Source organism: Ovis canadensis, chromosome 3 (assembly GCF_042477335.2).
Source record: "Ovis canadensis isolate MfBH-ARS-UI-01 breed Bighorn chromosome 3, ARS-UI_OviCan_v2, whole genome shotgun sequence".
NCBI lineage: Eukaryota > Metazoa > Chordata > Mammalia > Artiodactyla > Bovidae > Ovis > Ovis canadensis.
In genome coordinates, this window is record NC_091247.1 from 225,681,625 (window position 1) to 225,697,142 (window position 15,518).

A 15,518-nucleotide genomic window follows, 5' to 3' on the forward strand; every position below is an offset into this window, starting at 1 on the left:
GCCCTCTGCAATGTAGGGTCTCCTCTATAAAAAAGGAGGGGCCGGGTATGTTTCTTCTGCCCTCCCACCCCCAGCCCTGCTGTGCAGCAAGGGTTTGGGAATAGACATCTCTGTCTACCAGGAGGCTCCCCCATGGGCCTGGAGCCCTGCATGCAGGCAGGGCTGGGCTGGAGGAAAGCTGCGATGCCTCCCCCACAGGGCTTCCGGGGCAAGCCACTGGGCACCTCCTTACAGGAAGAGGGCCAGGGCTTGCTGGGAGGCGTGGCCAGATCCACTTCATTAGAAACAACAGCCGGAATGCCTTGGCCCCAGTACTTTGAGGGATCCAGGAAAATGTAATTTCTTTTAAAATCAGAAGAAAAAGATGAGGAGAATGTTATCCTTTTTTCATCCTTGTCTTTAGATCAACACAGTCAAAGGCTGCCCATGAAGGCAGAAATGCCAGGGCCTAGGAAAACCAGACCCCAGCCCTGGGGAAGCAGGCATAGCCCACCTTGCCCCCCGCTTCCCTGCCTCGAGTGTCCATTGTGGGCAGTTGTGGTTCTGCCATCTCGGGGGCCCTGCCAGGTCGAGTTCCCCAAGGGGGCCAGGACAGGCCTGGGGCTGCAGTCATTAAGCAGCACCAGCAGATGAAGAGGTGAGGTGCTCAAGGTCCAGACCTGGACGTGCTCTCATCAGAGTGACCCTGGCAAACTGGAGGCCACCTCTGGGCTGTGATGCCCACTGAATGTCCAGCGTCTGTGGTCTCCTGTATTACCACCTGGCATCCCCAGTCCCACCCCGCTGGGCCCATTTTACAGATGAGGGGATGGAGGCTGAGCGAGCCAGCGACAAGGCAGCTAAGCCCAGACTCAGAGTGCAGCTCTGCCTCCTGTCCTGGGGCAATAGCTAAAGGAACTGGGGTGCTCCTCCAGAGATGGGGGCCCAGGGCGGCTGTGTAGGAAGCTGTTTAAGATTCTGCCATGAGGCGACTGCAGTTCCCTTCTCTGAGATCGGTTGCCTCTATCGCCCCATTTTACAGACGGGAAAAATGAGGCTCAAGAGAAGGGACTTGCCTGCAGCGCCGGTTGAGTCTGCGCGGCGCGGCGGCCACCGGGGGAAGGAGCCCCGGCCGGGAGACCCGCTCGTGCCTGCGCCCGGAGGAGGCAGAGGCCGGAGGCTGAAGCGCGGTGACCTGCGGGGCTGAGGGCGCCCGGGGAGGCGGCGGCCGGAGGCGGGAGCGCCCGGACCCGCGGGGCTGTGGGCGGCGCGGCCCGGGCTTCCAGCCAAGCCGGGCGGGGCCCGGCGGGCGGGGCCGGGCGGGCCCCGGGAAGGGCCGCCACCTCCCGCCGCTCAGTGCCCTTCCCGGAGCCGAGTCCTCGTCGTAGCTGGTGAGTGGGGACGGGGCGCCAAGGGGGTGGCGGGAAGGGGGCCCCGGTGGGGAGCGACCCCCGACATCGCCCGCCAGCTGGCGCGGGGTCCGAGGGAAGGCTGCGGCAGGAGGCCGCGGGGCAGCACTCTGACCCGGATTGGCCGGAGGGGCGGCCGGGGCGGCAGGGACCCCAGTCCTGGCCTCCGTGCTCGCGTTCCTGCGCTTCGGGATCCTGGAGAGATGAGGGGCGCGGGAGGAGGGCCTTGGGCAACGCGGCCCTCCCGCACCCCGCCCGGGGCCAGACACCCCTGCTTCCCGCCCATCCCCTAGCTGAGCCGGGGAGTCCCGCAGAGGGCGGGAGTGGCAGAGCCAGGCACTTGAAGATCACAAAACGCCAGGGAGCCCTCGTGCTCCCGATCCACTTGAGACACCCCACTTCCACCGGGGGAAACTCAGGCGGAAGAGGGGAAGTCATTTGCTCAAAGCCAGAAGGCCCCCAGAGCCTTAGAACCGCGTGCCTAGGTCCCCGTGTCCAGTGCTCAGGTGTGTAGGTGGACTGTAGCCTGCGCCCCTGGTGGGGGCAGGACCCCCCAGCTGTGAGCTGCCCCTCCTGCAAAAGAGCTGGGAGCTGGGAGCCCTGGTGGCAGGGGTCCTGGTGTTCCCGATGACTGGGTTTGCCTTCTGGTGGGTGGCCAGCCAAAAGGTACAACCAAGCAAAGATGGGGAGAAGGAAGGATTTCTTACTTGCAACAACTAAGGAGAGCGTCTTGCAGCTTTCCCAAAGCAGCATCTCCTCCTACAGCAAAACTGTGTGTGTTAGTCACTCAAGTCATCTCCGACTCTTTGCCACCCTGTGGACTGTAGCCCGCCAGGCTCCTCTGTCGCTGGAATCCTCCAGGCAAGAATAATACTGTAATGAGTAGCCATTCCCTTCTCCAGGAGCTCTTCCTGACCCAGGGATCAAACCCAGGTCTCCTGTATTGCAGGCAGCTAAGCATCCATGCGTATTCATAAAGGGGCTTGAGTGGAGGTGAATTCATAGAATTCATAGAATTGGGACAAAGCTCAGCAATGTCCAAGCTTCTGTTGATTGAAATCACAAGGGATCAGCAAAGGTCAACTTCTTGTTCCTTAGGTTCCAGTCGATCTGTTGGCTGGGAGTGGGGATTGCGAGGGTGGGGATGAAATTCTGCAAAACAGCCAAAAAAAAAAAAAAAAAAAAAACGTGTTTCAGGCCAACTTTCCCCACGGAAACAACTGAGAGTCTTCACAACTGACTTATTATCTTTGCAGTTGTTACTTCTCTTGCCTGTTTGTTCATTCATTCCCTTAAGATTATTACCGGGATCTGTTCAAGGGCAAAGCACCCCGGCCAGGCTTAGATCATGAAACAGGTCAGTCCTAAAATGGTTTCTCTTGTGTCAAGAGAACCATGCCTGGTTCTTCCTTGGGGGTTGTTCTGCCCTGTCTGCTCACAGCGGGGGTTCCAGCTATGGACACACTGCTGAGCGCCGGAGCAGCCTGGCAAAGGCCCCAGGGCCTGGCCTGGGCTGGGAGTCTCCCCGCTGGCCTGGTGAAATATGATGGTCCCTGGTACTGGCCACGTGCTCCAGAGTGAATGGCAGGAGGACCAGGGCTCTAGCCTTCCCTGAGGATATGGGGTCGAGGCTGTTCCAAAAGGGTCATGTCCAGGGAGGAGGCTGCGGACGAGAAGCATGGCCCAAGGTGTCTGGCACACCAGGTCACGGGCCCCCGTATCTCTGTGACGTGTGGGGACCCCACACAGGGCAGCAGGAGGCAGGGTCCACTCCTGCCCGGTAGCTCTGGGTTGGGAAAGGTGCTGGGGAGGAAGGGAGGGGAGGCGACCAGCCTCTTCGGAGGGCAGGGAGACAGGTGCTCAGCACCCCCAGAGAGGGGCTCAGTGGGAGTCCTAGGTGCCCAAGGGGGCCTTTGAACAGAGAGGGGCCTGACACGCTCAGCCAGGACCTGGCCCAGGGGCTCAGAGCAGGGCAGCTGGGGCTCAGATGGTTTCGTGGTCCGACGGCAGAGGCCTGCCGCCACCACAGTGCAAGCCCAGAGGCCACTTTCTCTGCCTGCAGAGTGTGTCTGGGTGTGTATGCGTGTACACACACGTGCCTGCCCGCCCGCCCATGACTGAATGGTATCCGGCTGGATCTGGCAGAAACCAGAAGCCACTGACAGTGGGTTGCTGGGGAGAGGAGGGGTGGGGGGCGCTGCCGGGGGGAGCCTACTTTCTGCTGCCTACACTTTCGCTTTTTCCCGGTTTCATTTTTGAATCTGTCTGTCATTTGTATTTCCTGTGACTTATTTTTGATTGTGGTGGCAATGTCTGTGTATGCACTCTGCCTTAAAAAATTAGTCATTCTCCATAAAGCAGATTCCCTTTTGTCACCCCCAGCCCCCGCCGCCCCCATCCCACACAGGCCAGGTTTCCAGCTGCAGGCAGAATCTTATAGAACTGTCTGGTCTGTTACATTGGATATTTTCATAATGAAAAAGATGAACAGAGGTTATCATGAGGAGGATTAGTTGTGAGTCATTAAAAAAAAAGAGGTGGGGGGAGAGTCTTAAAACAAGTCCCTGGGACCATCAGTGGTGGCTTGCAGGAAAGATAAGGCCCGGGAGGGTACAGGCTGGGGGTGGGGAGCAGAGAAACGGCAGAACTCTGCCCGTTTCTGGGCAGCAGTTTCTGTCCCCTTCTGTCTCTGGCCTCAGAGAGCAGAGGGCTCCTCCAGAGGCCCACTGGCTCGACCCTCACTTCACAGACGGGGACACAGAGCCCTGGAGTGAAGCATCACTGGGGCCGGAGACCCCGGGTCTCGGCCCAGGGGGGCCGGGAGGACTCATCCTGAAACTACTGCCCACGGGCCCAGTCAGGACCTGATGCCTCTTGGGGGCTGGGACGCTGCCCTGAGGCTGGAGGCAGTGAGGCTGTTGGCCCCGAGAGAATCTTCTGGCGTGCAGGCAGAGGGTGGAGTGGCTGAGGTGGGGTGGGAGGAGCTTGAGGGCTTACCCCACAGCCCTGGACCTGGCAGACTTTTGGAGCAGGCCTTGTCAGGCTGGAGGAGGAGGCTGGTGGAGGGGAGGTGACCCAGCCCTCGCTGTGACTGGCCAGTAAGACCCAGAGCTAAGGCCAGCAGGCTCCCAGATCAGGGCCTGGATGGGTGGTGTGGGCTTCAAGGTCACCCAGATCTGGAAACTTCTGTGATGCCCAAGCTTTGGTTTCCTCATCTGGAGAGTGGTGTGCACCATGGAGGCCGAGACTGTGTGGGCTGAGCTGAGAGGTGGCTAGCCCCTCCCCCGTGGCTTCTGTGAAGCTGGGTGGAGCAATGCTGACCCAGTGTGAGCCCAGCCTGGGCCTCCGCCAAGCTCCTCCCCACCCTGCTCACTCCCAGAGGCCAAGAGCCTTCTCCTGACCCCAGCGCCTGAGCGCTCTGCTTTGCCTTTCTAGGTCGTGGTTTCAGTGGCCTCAGGCCTCAAGGGTGAGGCCTTTCAGCATTTTCACCCCGAGTGTTGGGTGACTGGCTGACATTTTCTCAGCCTTGGGTCTGCGCCATGAGGCTGGGTCTTCTCCTGGAGGGACGCATGGCCCCCGACCCTGACCCTTCCATCCCCTCGCTTGCCTGGCCCTCACTTGAGCCTCCCCATGACCCCATGAAGCAGGCAGGGCCAGTGGTACCCACCTGGTGTCAGGGGAAACTGAGGCCCAAAGTGGCGCTTTGGCCTGAGTTCACCAAGAAAGTTGGAGACGGAGCCAAAGTTTGGGCTCTGAGTCACTGTCTGATGGAAGCAAATAAAGGACAGGTGGGTGGCTTTGCCCCTCTGCCTGAGTCCCTTCCTGACCACTGGTGGTCCCTAACCCTAATACTTGGGCCACCTGATGCAAAGAGCTAACTCACTGGAAAAGACCTGAGGCTGGGAAAGATTCAGGGCAGGAGGAGAAGAGGGAGACAGAGGATGAGATGGTTGGATGGCATCACTGACTCAATGGACATGAGTTTGAGCAAACTCCAGGAGTTAGTGAAGGACAGGAAGGCCTGGCGTGCTGCAGGCCATGGGGTCGCAGAGAGTTGGACAGGACTGAGCAACTGAACTACAACCCCATCACAGAGTGGATCCCTCTCAGGCCTGCCTGGGCCAGCTGCCCCGCCCAGCTCTGCCCAGCCCAGCATGACTCAGCCTGGTGGCTCCCCTAATCAGGTTATTCAAGATCCTGGCCATCCCCATGAGGCCTCAGGAAGCTCCCTGTCTGGACTGTCTCCACATGGGCATCTGGGCTACCTGTTTTCTGACCTCGGGGCTGGGCAGACCCATTAATCCCCTTGGTCCAGTGGTGCATAGATAAACAGGCGGGCAGAAGTGGGGTTCAAGCCGTGCTCCGTCACCCCGGCCTTGGGAGAGCCAGCACCCCTTCCCGGGCCTCTGCTTGTTCTGCTCAGCAAGCGGCCAGGGTGATGGGCTCTCCAGCCCCATCAGCTGGCACGCTGGGCACTGGCTGGGAGCCTGGGCACCGGCTGGGAGCTGTGACCGGTGACACCTGCCCACGACACCTTGGGGAGAAGTATGGACACAGGCCACGATGTTCATAAACCTCAAAAACACGCTCGGTGGGAGAAGCCAGACCCCACGGTCCACAAATTGCGTGGTTCCGTCTAGGTGCGATGTCCAGAAAAGGCAAATCTGTAGACACAGGAGGCAGCCTGGTGGTTGCCGAGGGCTGAGGGCAGGAGGACCGGGGAGGGACTGCTCATGGGTGCTGGGGCCTTTGGGGGGTGATGGAGATATTTTGGAGCTTAATATAGACGGTTGCACAACATTGGAAATGTATGAAATTGCCCCCAAACTGTGCACTTTAAAATGGTTTCTTGTGTGTGTATGCCTTTCATTTCAGTGAATCACAAGCAACAGGAAATAAAAACCAAATGGTCAGGAGGCTCTGAGGGGCCTTGGTGGCAGGTGGGGCGTCTGGGGCCAGGGGTGGAGGTTAGGGACTGATGCTGTGATGAATGTAGGGAGAAACAAGTAGGAGGGGATGCAAATTTGTGTCCAAAGCAGGATACTCTTTTTAAAAATGTTTATTTTGGACTAATTTTAGACTTAGGCAAAGTTACAGAGGTAGTACAAAGTTGCCACACACCCTTCACCCAGCTTCCCCTCCCGGACCAGGAAATTCACACCCTGTTGGTAACACTGCTGCTAACGCCATCCGTTGGCCCAGAACACCATCTGCCCAGGATCCCACCTTCTGCTTAGCTATTACTTGGCTTTAGTCAGTGATGCATCCTTCTGTCTTCTTCCCTTGCCTTCCGTGACCTGGCCCTTTTCAAGAGTGCTAGAGGGCAGGGCAGGTATGCGGTCAAATGTTCCTCCAGCCGGGACCCTGACAGTTTCTTGTGACTGGATCAGAGTTTGCATTTGTGGCAAGAATACCACGTTGAGTGTGTCCACCTCTCTGAACCGGGACACGTGTCTTACACTGGTGGCATTAACCTTGGTCATCTGTAAAAGGGACACTCCTGGGGAGGGGCACTCATTTGGGACAAAGTGGGCATACATTGGAACTGTCCTGGGCAAAGGCTTATACGGTCATCCTGTGGAGGCCTGAGCTCTGGCCTGGCTCAGGGTCTGATCCCCTAGCCTGCCCCTGGGCCTCTAGGCCTCAGTGACCCTGTCTGTGTGTGAGAGTCAGTGCAGGGTGAAGCCCTCCCACCTGCCCAGCCCACGTCACCGTCCAGGGGAGCCCTCAGGCCCTGAACGCAGCTCGTTATGGTTGCCCAAAGGCTGCCACTTGACTGTGGTTTCAACACATCTGTTAAACGGGCTGAGCGGGGCTGTGCCCGGTGGTGTAGACGAGAAAGCAGCCGAGGTGGCCTGGGCTCCCCTGAAGTGACACCGTGGAGGCTGGGTCCCCGGGCTCCACGTCCCCCGGGGCCAGCACTGGGCCAGTGCTCTCCTGAACCGGGCAGAGGTGGGCCTCGTGCTGTAGTGAGATCAGATCCTCACCCCCGCCCCAGGAACAGTTCCATGCCCCCTGGAAACCGGAGGGCTGGGCAGGAGAGGGTCGGGGGAGAAACACGGGCTGGTTCACCTCTCAGGAGCCAGCCCCGGGCAGTGTTTATCCTCACAACTCACCTGTGCAGCGATCGTGGTGGGGGGTGGGGTGGGCTCACTGGCCCCCTTCCATAGGTGAGAAAACTGAGGCCCAGGGACGGAGCACTCACTCACTGGATGGCGGAGCCAGAATCTGCCGAATGCCTAGCACCCTCTGACGGTTCCTTTTATTTTTTCGTAATATTTCTTTATTTATTTAGCTGCGCTGGGTCTTAGTCGCAGCACGTGTGATCTTTAGTTGTGGCATGTGGCCGACTGTTTAAAAGTGTGCTCCGTATAGACATTTTGGAAAACGATAACAGAGCATCTTAAGTCCTGCTGGCGAGCGTGGGCCTTAGCCTCCCGAGCTACCTGCTTGTGGAGGGACCCTGGGCAACTGCCCCCGCCCTTGGCACCTTGGGTCCATGCGCAGGTGGCGTAAGATGGTGTGGGCCCCTCTCAGGGTCTGAAAGGACGGTGCTCAGGCTGGGCTCACAGCGGTTCCCAGGAGGTGTTCGCTTTAGGGGGATGATGGCTGCTAACATCTTCACGTGCTTGTTACATTAAAAAAAGTTTTGTTGGCCACACCCTGCAGCAAGCTGAACTCGCACCCCTTGCATTGGAAGGCAGTCTTAAGCACTGGACTGCCAGGGAGGTCCGTCTTTAAGATGCGTATCCATGTTATCTATTTTTTGCTAAAATTGGGATCATTCTGTCGTCTATTTTATATTCTGCTTTTTGCGCTGAATGTTAAGGACAGTTGTCATGTTATTAGAGTCCGCCCAGCTGTACTTGCGGGGTTGACCCATCCCTTGCAGTCCCCAGTGCTGGGCACTGAGCTTACTTCTGCTTCTTGGGCGCTTCTGCATCTCCTGGCCAGCAGCTGCCCTGCTGCCCTGTCAGCCTTCCTCCTTCACCCGGTGCCCTGAGGGCTCCCCGCTGCCTGCGGGTGGGCACAGCCTCGTCTCTGCACCTGCGGGCCCGCCTGCCAGGTGCCTCGGGCCCCTCTCCCCTCCCGTGTCCTGGGGCAAAGTGCTGCCTGTCCTTTGTGCACCCTCTTCTCTCTGACCCCAGGTTGGGGCGCCCACTCTGAGGTCTGGGTCCCTTCTCCGCCCACCGTGGTGCCCAGCCCCTACCCAGCAAGTGTGCTGAACCGAGTCCTGCTCCGGGGCTTCTTATCTCCTACACACTCCCCGGGCCTTCCAATTGGAGTCAGGGTGTGTGAGCGGGAGCTTGGTCCCTTCATTTTGTCATGAGGAAACTGAGGCCCAGTCAGGGGTGCTGATAGGTTTAGGGGTCCCATGGCAGTTCCAGGCAGCACTGGCCCCCAGCATCCAGCCGGCTGGACTCTCGGCCGCAGGGTGCCGAGACTCTCAGGCACCCAGAGACTCTCAGGTCTCTGGGTGCCAGGTGGGTCCTCAGTGCAGACCTGGGGGCTGCTGGGCAATGGGGTGTGGCCGACAGGCCGAGTCTGAAGACTGAATCCCCTTGGCTCCTGCCCGGGGGGCGTTCCAGCCCTGGGGTTGTGGTAGCGGCACTCCTGCCCTGAGCCCTGCCAGCCTTGGGCCTCCACCAGCCTTAAACTCTGTCCCTTCTCACCCACAACAGTAAGGTTTTTGACCTGGGCAGAGCCCCAGAGTGCTGTGCGACCCCAGGCAGGCTGCTTTCCCTCTCTGAACACAGGAAAGGGGAGGCAATTTCAGGGCAGACCTGTGGGCTGATGCTGCAACACCTGTACACAGAGATACCCCCACTGGGCTGGACCCAGGTTGGGATGTTGATGTCCCATCATTTGCCGGAGGTCACTGGGTAGGAAAGATCCCCTGGAGAAGGGAAAGGCTAGCCACTCCAGTATTCTGGCCTGGAGCATTTCATGGACTGTATAGTCCATGGGGTTTCAGGGAGAAGTCGGACACTACTGAGTGACTGACTTTTCACGGTGCGTTGGTGGGGAGTGAGTACTTGAGCCAAGCTATCTGATACCAGTTGTCACGTGAACGACAGTGACTGAATGGGAAGTCCTGGAGCTCTGGGTGCAGGTGTGGACTGACAGCCTCGGAGAGCCCGGACCAGCACTCAACCTGGGGAGGAAGGGCTGGGTGGCCTTCTTGGTGGAGGCTACCCAAACTGGCCTTGAATTAGGTGGCAGAGAGGAGGGGTCATTTACCAGGAGACACGGGGTCAAGGGCGAAGGTGAGCGAGCAGAGGGGCTTGGTAGCTGGAGCAGGGGCCGACGTGGAGCCGACAGGGGGCAGGGGCACCCAGGGGGCTCCTGCCCATTGGGGCAGCCTTGTGGGTGGGGGCAGGAGTTTGGGTGGAAGTGTGCTCCCTGGAGCTCTCGGGCTGGGGCGCCCGGGCTGTGGGGTGAACTCAGCACCCCCCAGCCTCGCACATCTTTTCCGCACCTCCTGCCTGTTCCATTGATTGCTTGGTCAATCCACGAGGGATGAGGGGCCGGTAACAGACCCACTGCAGGTCTGCTCACAGTCGGTCCTTAGGAAACACCGGGGAGCCCTCACCCCCCACTCTGGAGCCTCCCCATCTCTCACTCCAGCCCTGTCTTCTCTTTCAGAACTTTCTGAAACAGCAGCTGCAGCCGCAATGGCCCCGCCCTGGGTGCCCGCCGTGGGCTTCACGCTGGTGCCCAGTCTAGGGGGCTTCTTGGGCACCCAGTACATCCGTGGAGAGGGTTTCCGCTGGTACGCCAGCCTGCAGAAGCCCCCGTGGCACCCGCCCCGCTGGATTCTGGCCCCCATCTGGGGCACGCTCTACTCGGCCATGGGGTAGGTGGGAGTGGGCGCTGGCGTGGCGCTGGGCCTGTCCACATGCTGGGTAGGTGGGGCGGGGGAGGCCCAAGCCCGAGGCCCGAGCGTCTCCTCCGGAGGTGAACTCTCTAGGTGCCGGTGGGGAAGTGGGCACCATTTCCCGGCCCTGTTTGGCAAGTGAAGGTGGAGAAAGCTGTGAGGCCTGTCGGTTGCACAACCGAACGCTTTCCTCTGAGGCCTCCTGGAAGGGGTGGCAACCCTGTACTGGCACTCTGGCTGTTTTTACAACTGCAGGGAGAGGCCGGCCCCGTGTGTAAAGTTGACGTGGGCGGGCGAATGCTTCCAAGATCAATAGCAGTGACAGCAGCGGCAGTCACAGTAGCCATTTGCTGGGCATCCGCCTGGGGTCAGGCTTTGCCTTTGTTAAGGTTCACGACCCCTCGTTTGAAAAGAGACCTCCCAAGGACACAGGGCCCTACAGGCCTTCCTGGACAGACCAGGGAGGTGCCCAAGGAAATGCAGCCCTGGGTGAGGGAGTGCGCACTCTGCTGGCTACAGTGGGGTTTGCAGCCGGGAGACTGGTCAGCTTCCCACCGTCCTCCGCAATGTTCCCAACACGCAGGTTCTGTGCCCGCCCAGTGGGACTGTAGGGGGAAGGGAGCAGAGACCGGGCTGATGCCCCAGGCTCCTGAAGGGAGTAAGACGGTCCTCGAGGCCTGCCTCAGTGTCAGCCAGGCTGCACCCTCTTCCAGCCCCTGGCCCTGCCCTGTTGGCCTGCCGTTCTTCTTCCTGCGCCCCACTTTCTCCTCACCGTCCCAGTCCAGAGGCACCACTGTTGCTGCCTTCACTTGCTCCAGCCTCCCCTCCCCATTGAGATTCCGATAGAGCGTCAGTCTGGCATCACCTCTTTATTTGCGGAACCCGGCAAACCTCTCAGAGTAGACAGCTCAGCCTCTGGACTCAGACTAGCTGGATTCAAATGCAGACTCACCTCCCGACAGCCTGCCAAGAGCTCTGAGCACTTCTCCCCTCTGTGCCTCAGTTTCCACACCTGCAAGATGGGGGTGACAGTCCTGCCTGCCTCATGACATAACCATGAGGATGAGTGAGCTAATGCTTGCAGAGAGGTGCCTGCATGTGTAGATGTGGAAGAAGTGAAATGAAAGTCGCTCAGTCGTGTCTGACTCTTTGCGACCTAATGGACTATGCAGTCCATGGAATTCTCTAGGCCAGGATATTAGAGTGGGTAGCCTTTCCCTTCTCCAGGGGAATCTTCCCAACCCAGGAATCAAACCCAGGTCACCCGCATTGCGGGCGGACTCTTTACCAGCTGAGCCACAAGGGAAGCCCAAGAGTACTGGAGTGGGTAGCCTATCCATTCTCCAGCGGATCTTCCCAACCCAGGAATCGAACCGGGGTCCCCTGCACCGCCGGCGCATTCTTTACCAGCTGGGCTGTGAGGGAGGGCAGTAGCTATTGTTATCAGTGGTGGTACCACTGCCCTTGTGGTCCTAGGAGCCCCCCAGGACCAGGGTCTCTTCTGCTTTACCTCCCCAGAGCCCCCCTCAGACCTTGGGGGTACTGTTGACAGTAACTCAGGCTGACTCAGAGTTTCAGCTATGCCCCTGAAAGTGTTCGTCACTCAGTCACGTCTGACTCTTTGCGACCCCATGGACTGTAGATCTCCAGGATCCTCTGTCCATGGGAGTTCTCCAGGCAAGAAATGGCTCAGACGGTAAAGCGTCTGTCTACAATGTGGGAGGCCCGGGTTCGATCCCTGGCTGGGGAAGATCCCCTGGAGAAGGAAATGGCAAGCCACTCCAGTATTCTTGCCAGGAAAATCCCATGGATGGAGGAGTCTGGTAGGTTACTGCAGTCCATGGGGTCGCAAAGAGTCAGACACAACTAAGCTTTCACTTTCTTTCTTTCCCTTCTCCAGGGGATCTTCCCGGCCCAGGGGTTGAACTGGGGTGTCCTGCTTTGCAGGCAGATTCTTTACCGTCTGAGCCACCAGGGAAGCCCGTATATGGGCCTAAACCTTTACGTAATTTTGTGGCCTAACCCTGGCCAACTCATCCTTGTCTTCTAAGGCCCAGCCCCCAATCCCCTGAGGCCCATTCAGCTGCATGCCTTCTACATGCTTCTCTCCTGACAACACTGATGGTGATGATGCAATTATTTATCGAGTACCCGTCCTAAGGGCAGCCAGGTACTGCCCTTAGCACCACCAAGATATTAACTGGAATCTCTGCAGTGACCCCATGAGAGACAAGGGCCCAGAGAGGTTAAGCAAGTTCCTGGAGGTCACACAGCAGTCAGGGGCAGGGCATGCCTGAGTCAGCACTCCGTGGTCTAAGAGGTGAGCGTGGCTTCCTGCCTTGCAGGGAGGCCCCTGGCCCCTTCCCTGTTGGTGCCCTGACCAGTAGCCTCTGTTTCAGGTATGGTTCCTACCTGATCTGGAAAGAGCTGGGGGGCTTCTCAAAGGAGGCAGTGGTTCCCCTGGGCCTCTACGCTGGGCAGCTGGCTCTGAACTGGGCGTGGCCTCCTCTCTTCTTCGGCGCTCGACAAATGGGCTGGGTAAGTGTGGCCTTGGTTTGTCTCCCTGGTCCCTGGAGATGGCCCCTCCCTGGGGGGACATGGGGTACCATATCCCAGCCCCCCAGACCCAGGATCTAAAGGTGGGGGGCAGGGGAGGCACATGGCTCCTGGTCCATTCAGAAGCTCTTAGCGGGGAGACTTCACGCTCCCAATGCAGGGGGCCCTGGGTTCGATCCCTGGTCAGGGAACCAATCCTGCATGCTGCAACTAAGCCAAACGCAGCCAAATAAACATAAATATCTTAGGACTTCCCTGGCAGTGCAGTGGTTAGGACGTCACACTTCCAGTGCAGGGGGTTTGAGTTCGATCCCTGGTTGGCGAACTAAGATCTCATGTGCCACAGGGTGTGGCCAAAGAGAACACAGCAGCTCTTAGCAGACCAGTGCCCCTCAGCTGCTTTTCCTCCATGAAGGAAGCCTTGTGGGGTTCTAAAGCTCCGTGGACTTAGGGGCCTTGGGTGCAGGAAAACCCACCTTAGAGCTGATGCTGTGCACCCCTCCACATGGCAGAGTTGGGCAAGGGTGATGGTTCCCATTTTACAGATGAAGAAACTGAGGCAGAGAACAGGAGCGGGGCTTGGCCAGGTCACAGAGAGGTGGCTGGAGAGTTCCCTCTGCCGCTGTGGTTGGTGGGCAGCTGGGACACACCACCCCGTGGGTCGTGGTGCCTCAGGCCTCCCCATCCTCATCTCTGCAGGCCTTCGTGGATCTCCTGCTGACTGGCGGCATGGCAGCAGCCACAGCCATGGCCTGGCGCCAGGTGAGCCCGCCGGCTGCCTGCCTACTGTACCCGTACCTGGCCTGGCTGGCCTTCGCGGCCATGCTCAACTACCGTATGTGGCAGGACAACCAGGGCCGGAGGAGCGGCCGGCGGCTCTCGGAGTGAGGACGCCTCGCCCTCTGAGGACTGCAGCCGCTGTGGGGCAGGCGCTGCCGGGTGGTGGGGGTCCCTGGGCTCCCACAGCCACCAGGCCGCCTGTCTGCTCTCAGCCCAGGGGGTTACCAGCAATTCCAGAGGTGCTCCTCTGAGCTGAGCCCCCACCCCAGAAACAACATCCTGCACCTTCAGCCCTGCTCGAAGCTCGCTTTTGGAACATGAATTTTATAAACCAAATAAAGTGTTTCAACTTCTTGGCCGTGGCCTGTTTGCTTGGGTGGGACCCCTGGCCGTGGGGAGGGCGAGGGGCTCATCCTCCGGCTGGGTGTGTCCGGGCTGGGTCATCCGTGGGATGCAGACTAACACCTCTCACGACCCTCCCAGGAAAGGAGGCGGCCTGCCCAAGGTGGAGCGGCAGACACGGGCAGAGAATGGGTTCAGCCTTTGCCCCCAGCCTGGGGAGGAGGTCCCGTCCACCCTCTACGCATCCGGGAAGTCCAGCCCAGGCACCTGAAGGGCCCAGGCCCACAGTCGGCCTGGTCCACTGCCTGGCTCTGCTCTGGCCCCAAGCATGCTCCTCCACTGGCCTCAGCCAGAATGGGTGCCAGGCCTAATACCAGGCTCAGCCCCCCAGGGACAAACACCCAGGGAGGGGATGGGTACACAGAGGGCAACCCCTCCCTGGCTCAGCTCACCTAGACGTGGGAGGTGTCATCCTGACCCCAAATCTGGTGACCCATGACCTCTCCTGACACCTGTTTCGAGTGAGGCTGGCAGAGCCTTGGACACAGGGTCCTGCTGGAGCCCCTACCTCTAGGCCAAGTTCTAAGCGGGAGCGAGCAGGAGCGATCACTACCCTGTGAGTGAGGCGTCTGATGAACCACCTGGTGTGAGCACTTGACCTGAGAGACACAGGAAGGCCCCTGGCCAGGGTTTTGGGGCCTCTGCCTTCATGTTTTAACTTCCAAAACCCACTGGGGGCGCCCCTGTGCTGGCTGACAGCACCCACGACCATCCCCTGCTGCCCTGTGGGAGTTAGGGTCTCCCATCATCCCCTCCCCAGGATGCGGGGACAGGCAGGGGGGAACTCCATCCCCAAGACCCCCAGGTTTAAGTGCTGGAGCCAGGATTCAGGGATCACGTGAGGACCCAGGTTCCCAAGTGTCGGTCACGACAGAGACGGGCCTCAGCTCCATAATGGTCCCTCCAGGGTCTGCTCTGAAAAGGAACTACAGCTGGGACCATAAAGGCGGCTGAACACTGAAGAATCCTGGTGGTGAAGACTCCTGAGAGTCCTTTGGACTGCCAGAAGATCAAACCCGTCAATCCTAAAGGAAATCAGTCATGAATATTCACTGGAAGGACTGATGTTGAAGCTGAAGTTCCCCAATACTTTGGCCACCTGATGCAGAGAGCCAACTTACTAGAAAAGGTTCTGATGCTGGAAAAGATGGAGGGCAGAAGGGGATGACAGATGAGATGGTTAGATAGCATCAGCGACTCAATGGATGTGAATTTGAGCCAACTCTGGGAGATAATGAAGGACAAGGGAGTCTGACGTGCTGGAGTCCATGTTGGACACGACTTAGCAACTACTAGGAAATCAAGCTTTAGGTCAGGACCTGCCACAGCCTCAATATTTATATACTCTCCAATTCATGCTGAAATCCTAACCCTCAGTGAGAGGTTGGTTGGTGGGGCCTTTGGGAGGTGACTAGGTCATGAGGGTGGGGCCCCCATGAATGGGATTAGAGCCCTTTTAAGAGACCCCCAGAAACCTCTCTCATCCATCACATGAGGTCACAGTGAGAAGACAG

General features: G+C 59.0%; 1 protein-coding gene across 2 annotated transcripts; it reads left to right on the plus strand.

Annotated features, from left to right (window-relative positions):
• The first annotated feature begins 1,136 nt into the window (after positions 1 to 1,136).
• Positions 1,137 to 13,955, plus strand: TSPO (translocator protein). Of its 2 annotated transcripts, none has more exons than XM_069581743.1 (4): positions 1,137 to 1,370; positions 10,035 to 10,245; positions 12,666 to 12,804; positions 13,522 to 13,955. In XM_069581743.1, the coding sequence occupies exons 2-4, from the start codon at positions 10,064 to 10,066 to the stop codon at positions 13,708 to 13,710; spliced, it is 510 nt and encodes a 169-aa protein (XP_069437844.1). In that variant the 5' UTR covers positions 1,137 to 1,370; positions 10,035 to 10,063; the 3' UTR covers positions 13,711 to 13,955. The 2 variants fall into 2 exon arrangements, with proteins under 2 accessions (XP_069437844.1, XP_069437845.1); XM_069581744.1 differs by lacking the exon at positions 1,137 to 1,370 and adding an exon at positions 8,717 to 9,655.
• Positions 13,956 to 15,518: the final 1,563 nt, after the last annotated feature.

Coding starts and splice junctions, on each gene's coding strand:
- TSPO (XM_069581743.1), top strand. CDS start 10,064: ATGGCCCCGCCCTGGGTGCCCGCCGTGGGCTTCACGCTGGTGCCCAGT. Junction 10,246..12,665: donor ACGCTCTACTCGGCCATGGG/GTAGGTGGGAGT, acceptor CCTCTGTTTCAG/GTATGGTTCCTACCTGATCT. Junction 12,805..13,521: donor GCGCTCGACAAATGGGCTGG/GTAAGTGTGGCC, acceptor TCATCTCTGCAG/GCCTTCGTGGATCTCCTGCT.